The following is a 7,572-nucleotide window of genomic DNA, read 5'->3' as shown; positions in this document are numbered from 1 at the left end:
AGTTTGGTGTATCTTATAAGTTTGTTTTCCCCTTTTCTCTTATAAGAAGCTGATGAGTGTGTTTTATATATTTTGCTTTGCTAGATTCCCTAGACTTTTTAGAGCCCTAGTCTAGATTCCCTAGACTTTCTGTCAAAGCACATGTATATTTGGCTTGGCGCCTATAACTTGGTGGTTAAGGCTCTGGCCACATACACCAGGGCTGGAGGGTTCAAACACGGCCTAGGCTTGCTAAACAACAACGACAATTATAAAAACAACAAAAATAAATAGCCAGGCGTTGTGGCAAGAGCCTGTGGTCCCAGCTACTTGGGAGGCTGAGGCAAGAGAACTGCTGAAGCCCAAGAGTTTGAGGTTGCTGTGAGCTATGACACCACAGCACTCTACTGAGGGTGACAAAGTGAGACTATGTCTCAAAAAAAAAAAAACAAAAAAAAAGCACATGTATTCACAGAACTCATGATTCAGAATCCCAAACATAGAGGAACTCTATAATTAATTGTTTAACTTACAAAATTATTACCTCACATGCATGTAGCAATATGGCTTCATATGTATATATACTTTTTTCTTTGAGATAGTCTATGGTCCCCTTGGTACAGTGCTGTGGCATCACAGCTCACAGCAACCTCAAACTCTTGGGCTTAAGTGATTTTTCTTATCTCAGCCTCCCAAGTAGCTGGGATTACAGGGGCTTGCCATAATGCCTGGCTGGTTTTTTTTGTTGTAGTTGTCATTGCTGTTTGGCAGGCCTGGGCAAGTTCAAACGTGCCAGCCCTGGTGTATGTGACTGGCACTCTAGCCGCTGAGCTGGAGGCACTGAGCCTATGATTAACAGTTTTAATAAGGTTTTGTTATTGTTGTAGCAAAGGTGGCAGGGTTGTTGGTTTGTTTTTTTTTTGAGACAGAGTCTCATTATGTTGCCCTTGGTAGAGTACCATGGCATCATAGCTCACAGCAACCTCAAACTCTTGGACTAGGGTGACCGGTTTTGGGTTTTTTTTGAGACAGAGTGTCTGTCTCTTTAATCAAAAATCATAAATCAAAAACAAAAAAGAAAAGAAGAAAGACAGAGTCTCATTATGTCACCCTCAGTAGAGTGCTATGGCGTCACAGCTCACAGCAACCTCAAACTCTTGGCCTTAAGTGAATCTCTTGCCTCAGCCTCCAGAGCAGCTGGGACTACAGGTGCCTGCCACAATGCCTGGCTATTTTTTGGTTGCATTTGTCACTATTGTTTTAGCAGGCCCGGGCTGGGCTTGAACCTGCCAGCCTCAGTGTATGTGGCCAGTGCCCTACTCAATGAGCTACGGGTGCCAAGACAAAGGTGACAGGTTTATCCTGAGTTTTCTCTTGGATTGTTTGTGCCTGTCAAAAGTCTGTTTGACAAAGAGCCCATGCTCCCAAGTGACAGCCTACTTCAATTTCAGGCAATAAACCAAAAGGAACCATAGGTTGGAGAACCACCTTCAGAAATGTTAAGTGATTGCTGTGCAGCCTACACTGTGCCCTGGGCAGGAGAAGGCAGAACCAGTAGAGGGGTATGAGGGGGACTAAGCCACAACCCTCACTTTACCTTCTATCAGCAAAACAAAGCAAGAGGGCAGCCCCTGTGGCTTAGTGGGTAGGGTGCCGTCCCTATATACCAAGGGTGGTGGGTTCAAACCTGATCCCGGCCAAACTTCACCAAAAAAATAGCCAGGCGTTGTGGCGGGCGCCTGTAGTCCCAGCTACTTGGGAGGCTGAGGCAGGAGAATTACCTGAACCCAGGAGTTTGAGATTGCTGAGAGCTATGATGCCACAGCACTCTAGCCTGGGGCAACAGAGCGAGACTGTCTTAAAAAAAAAAAAGGAAGAAAGACAGAAAACCTCATTGTCCGGGATCAGAAGGACAGTCTGGGAAGTGGAGGGCTGAGAGGAAGGCTATAGGAGCACAGCGGATATTAGGCAGAGGCCCAGATAGTCCAGCCCGTGGGGTTGGTGTGCCCACATGGCTGTGACAGTATAGCCAGAGGGGGGTACAGCAGTTTGCTCTCTGCCCTGCAGCCTTCCTTCACAGAGGAGGGAGTGCACATTTGAGCTTAGAGCTTGTTGTGTTACCTTGGGTATCTTTCTCTTCTTCCTGCCGTTCTGTGGGTCTCCAAGATTAAAGAATGTGTCATCCGGGCTGCTGGGAGTGGAGGGGGGGCTGACTTTGGAAGGGGACCCAGTGCCATCCCGACTCAGCTTCCTAGTGTCCAGCAGTTTGAAGTTCCTCCTCTCTGAATTTTGCCGGAAAAAAGCAGGTTTGGACAATGACTGCTGTGAGGGAAAAGGAGAAAAGGAGAATAAATACAAAGTAGACTAAGTGGGAGACAAGTGGCAGTGCCAGTGACAAAGACCATGAACCCGGCAAGAGCTGGTCTGGGCTCCCAGGGTACGTGGACTTTGTCTATGTAAGTGCTCAACAAACACTTATCATCCAATAATGGAGAATCTGTATGATGAAGGACGTACGCCCAATCCAGTTTCTCTTTTTAGATAAGTGGGGGCACTGGCTCAATCCCTAGACTTTACTGGTAAGACATTCTGATAACATATGACACATGATGTACTAGGAGTTACAAGACCTAGGCCTAGCTTTGACCTTGCTGTTGGCTCACTGAGTGTCTCCTACAATACAAGAATGTGACTTTTCTTGGTCTCAGTATCTTATTTCTAAAATAACCCTCTTTATTGTCAAAAGGCAAACAAAAAGCTGGCTAAAAAAATTCATAACTCAAAATACAGAAAATAACTTATTTTCCTAATATATACCACAGGCAGAAGATAAGAAAGAATGGAAAGTTATAGATAAAGAAATGCAATGATTCTTAGATATATAAAAAATTACTAGCATCCCCAAAGAAAATTAAAACTCTGTTACAGAAATATATTTCACTCAAAGATATAAAAGTTGGGCTTGGCAACTGTAGCACAGTGGTTAAGGCGCTAGCCACATACACCGAGGGTGGCAGGTTCAAACCTGGCCCAGGTCAGCTAAACAACAATGACAACTGCAACAAAAAATAGCCGGGCATTGTGGTGGGCACCTGTAGTCCCAGCTACTTGGGAGGCTGAGGCAAGAGAATCACTTGAGCCCAAGAGCTGGAGGTTGCTGTGAGCTGTGACGCCACAGCCATCTACTGAGGGTGACATAGTGAGACTCTGTCTCAAAAAAAAAAAAAAAACTTAATGTAGTGATAGGGAAGGTTCTATCAGATACATACATATTGTATATACTTACACTAAACATAAAAAGTAAGGTATAGAACAATTGGTATAGTATGCTGGAGTGTGTATGTGTGTATGTTTTAAGGAGCTATTCTCCTGGTACATGCATAGAATACTTCTGAAAGAACACATAAGAAACTGATTAACAAGGCTCACACCTGTAATCCCAGCACTCTGGGAGGCTGAGGTGGAGGACTATTTGAGCTCAGAGTTCGAGACCAGCCTGAGCAAGAATGAGACCCTGTCTCTAAAAAATAGCTGGGCGTTGTGGCAGGGGCCTGTAGTCCCAGCTACTTGGGAGGCTGAAGTAAGAGAACTGCTTGAGCCCAAGAGTTTGAGGTTACTGTGAGCTACGATGGTTTTTCTCACTGGCAATGCTAGTTGTCTCCCACTCACCGCGAGGGTGACTGAGTAAGACTCTGTCACCAAGAGGATCAGTTAATCACAAGAGTTGGAGGTTGCTGTGAGCTATGACACCATGGCACTATACTCGGGTTGACAGAGTGAGACTCTGTCTCAAAAAAAATAAAATAAAATAAAGTGAAAGAACTATTTTCACTCCGTGTTTCCTTTTTCTTTCTTTCTTTCTTTCTTTCTTTCTTTTTTTTTTTGAGACAGAGTCTCACTCTGTTGCCCTGGCTAGAGTGCTGTGGCATCAGAGCTCATACTAACCTCAAATATCTGTGCTCGAGTGATCCTCCTGCCTCAGCCTCCCAAGTAGCTGAGTCTCCAGGCATGTGCCATGCCTGGCTAATATTTCTAATTTTTGTTCAGAGTCTCATTCTTGTTTAGGCTGGTCTTGACTTCTCAGCTCAAGTGATCCTCCCACCTTAGTGTGCCAGAGTGTTAGGGTTGCAAGCATGAGCCACTATGCCTGACCCTCACTCCATGTTTTCTTTCTTTCTTTCATTTTTTTTTTTTGAGAAAGGGTCTCAAGCTGTTGCCCTGGGTAGAGTGCCATGGCGTCATAGCTCACAGCAACCTCCAACTCCTGGGCTCAAGCGATCCTCTTGCCTTAGTTTTTTTTTGAGACAGAGTCTCACTATGTCACCCTTGGTAGAGTGCCATGGCATCACAGCTTACAGCAACCTCCAACTCCTGGGCTTAGGCGATTCTCTTGCCTCAGCCTCCCAAGTAGCTGGGACTACAGGCATCCGCTACAACACCTGGCTATTTTTTGGGTTGCAGTTGTCATTATTGTTTAGCAGGCCCGGGCTGGGCTTGAATCCGCCAGCTTTGGTGTACATGGCTGGTGCCCTACTCACTTGAGCTATGGTGCTGAGCCAACTCCATGTTTTCTAATGGTATTTCCAGGGCTCACTTTTTTTTTTTTTTTTTTGAGACAGAGCCTTAAGCTGTCCCCCCTGGGTAGAGTGTCATGGCATCACAGCTCACAGCAACCTCCAACTCCTGAGCTCAAGCCAGTCTCCTTCCTCCGCCTCCCAAGTAGCTGGGACTACAAGTGCCCACCACAACGCCCGGCTATTTTTTTTGGTTGCAATTGTCATCGTTGTTTGGCAGGCTGGGCTGAATTTGAACTCGCCAGCTCAGGTGTATGTGGCTGGTGCCTTAGCCTCTGGAGCCACAGGCGCCAAGCCTTCCAGGGCTCACATTTTATGATATCATATATTTAGTTGAAACATTTCTCTTCCTTTTTTTTTTTGGCCGGGGCTGGGTTTGAACCTACCACCTCCAGCATATGGGGCCTGCGCCCTATACCTTTGAGCCACAGGCGCCACCCTTGAAACATTTCTTTTTTAAATTAATGATTGAGGATGGTAGATGTGTCTCACGTCTGTAATCGTAGCACTCTAGGAGGCTGAGGTAGGTGGATTGCTTGAATTCAGGAGTTGGAGACCAGCCTGAGCAAGAGTGAGACCCCCATCTCTACTAATAGTAGGAAAACTGAGGCAAGAAGATCATTTGAGCCCAAGAGTTGGAATCTGCTGTGAGCTATGATAATCCTATGGCACTCTACCCAGGAAATAGCTTGAGACTCATAATTAATCAATTAGTAAATTAAATGAGGTAAAGGCATATAAAGCATCTAGCAGAGTACCTGATAGTATCCATCAACATGTTATCACATTTTCTTCCTCTTAACCACACTGACGTTTTTCACACTTTAATGTGCTAACTGGATTTTTCTTGACTTTTTTTTGAGATGGGGTCTTGCCCTGTTGTCCAGGTTAAAATAAAGTGGTGGAATTATAGTCACAACAGACTCAAACTTCTACACTCAAGCAATCCTCTTGTCTCCCAAGTAACTGGGACTATAGGTGCATGTCACCAAGCCCAGATTATTATTTTTGTAACATATGTATATTTGTAGAGACAGGGTCTGACCACATTGCTCAGGCTGGTCTACAAACTCTTGGCCTTTAGTGATCCTCCTGCCTTGGCCTCCCAAAGTGCGGGGACTAGAGGCGTGAGCCACCACACCCGGCCCATTTTTACCTATTTCTTTCAGGATTCTAGTACTTTTCTTTTTATTTTGGAGGAGCTCTCTATAGCAGTAGATAGCAATTAATATTAACAATTTGCCATTTTTGCTGCAAATGTGCTTTTCCTGTGTGGTTTATTTGTATTTTGGTTATGTGGTATTTTCCACATAATTTTTTATATGAAAAGCTGTTAGTCTTTTCCTTTGTGATGTATTTAATCATTTTTTCTTTGCCTAGAAATTCTATTTCTTTTTTGAGGTTTTAATAAATATTCAATTGAGCGGCCCCTGTGGCTCAGTGAGTAGCCTGCTGGCCCCATATACCGAGGGTGGCAGGTTCAAACCCAGCCCCGGCCAAACTGCAACCAAAAAATAGTCCCAGCTACTCAGGAGGCTGAGGCAAGAGAATCGCCTAAGCACAGGAGTTGGAGGTTGCTGTGAGCTGTGACACTACAGCACTCTACCAAGGGCAATAAAGTGAGACTCTGTCTCTAAAAAGTAAATAAATAAATATTCAATTATATTTTCTTCTGGATTTTCTTGGTCTTTTTTTGCAGTTTTTGGCTGTGGCTGGGTTTGAACCTACCACTTCTGGCAATGGGGCTGGCGCCCTACTCCTTTGAGACACAGGCACCACGCGGTCTGTTGTTTTGTTTTGTTTTGCAGTGTTTTTTTTTTTTTTGCCAGGGCTGGGTTTGAACCTGCCACCTCTGGCATATGGGGGCGGTGCCCTACTCCTTTGAGCCACAGGCACCACCCCATCTTGCTCTGTTTTGAAAGTACTTTATTCATTAATCCATCAGTAATTTATTTTGTGCTATGTTCATCAAAATCATTTTTTCCCAAAATAACTTATCTCTGTTCTATTTAATGAACAAGGCTTTCTTTCTTGCAGTTTTTTTTTTTTTAATGGATGGGGCTGGGTTTGAACCCGCCCCCTCCAGCATATGGGGCCAGCACCCTACTCCTTTGAGCCACAGGCACTGCCCTGAACAAGGCTTTCTTTCTCTGTCCATTTATAAGGCCGTATTTTAAGCTCTCATATTTTGCTCCACTGATTTTTCCATTTTTGCTTAGTTCCAATAATAACTTCAGAGCCTTTTTTCTTTTTTTTTTTGAGACAGAGCCTCAAGCTATTCCCCTGGGTAGAGCGCTGTGGCATCACAGCTCACAGCAACCTCCAACTCCTGGGCTCCAGAGAGTCTTCTACCTCAGCCTCCAAAGTAGCTGGGACCACAGGCACCCACCACAATGCTTGGCTATTTTTTGGTTGCAGCCTGCGGCCCAGGCTAGATTCAAATCCGCCACCTTAGGTGTATGTGGCTGGCACCTTAGCCACCTGAGCCACAGGTGCCAAGCCATTTTTTTCTTTTTTTGAGACAAAGTCTCTCACTTTTTTGCCCTGGGTAGAGTGCTGTGGCATCATAGCTCACAGCAACCTCCAACTCTTGTGCTCAAGCGATCCTCTTGCCTCAGTTTTTCTGTTTTGTTTTTTTTGAGACAGAGTGTCAAGCTGTCGCCCTGGGTAGAGTGCCGTGGCATCACAGCAACCTCCAACTCTTGGGCTTAAATAATACTCTCTTTTTTTTTTCTTTGCAGTTTTTGACCAGGGCCAGGTTTGAACCTGCCACTGCCAGTATATAGGGCCAGCGCCCTACTCCTTTGAGCCACAGGTGCCGCCCAAGGGCTTAAGTCATTCTCTTGCCTCAGCTTCCCAAGTAGCTAGGACTACAGGTGCCTGCCACAATGCAGGCTATTTTGTTTGTTTGTTTGTTTGTTTTTCAGTTGTAGAGATAGGGTCTTGATTTTGGTCAGGCTGGTCTGGAACTCATGAGCTCAAGCAATCCACCTGCCTCACCCTCCCAGAGTGCTAGGAT

At 45.1% G+C, this 7,572-nt stretch overlaps 1 protein-coding gene across 1 annotated transcript in view; it reads right to left on the bottom strand.

Annotated features, from left to right (window-relative positions):
- LOC100955651 (DENN domain-containing protein 2A) overlaps positions 1-7,572 on the bottom strand; it is a 57,644-nt gene that overhangs the window by 13,228 nt on the left and 36,844 nt on the right. The window contains exon 5 of the mRNA XM_023514212.1: positions 2,101-2,301. Coding sequence (XP_023369980.1) covers positions 2,101-2,301 — 201 coding nt within the window. The remainder of the gene's footprint in view (positions 1-2,100; positions 2,302-7,572) is intronic.

This window comes from Otolemur garnettii, unplaced genomic scaffold (genome assembly GCF_000181295.1).
Source record: "Otolemur garnettii isolate 467f Iridium unplaced genomic scaffold, OtoGar3 scaffold00049, whole genome shotgun sequence".
Taxonomy (NCBI): Eukaryota; Metazoa; Chordata; class Mammalia; order Primates; family Galagidae; genus Otolemur; species Otolemur garnettii.
Note: the sequence above shows the minus strand (reverse complement) of the source record. Positions and strands in the feature narration are given on the sequence as shown.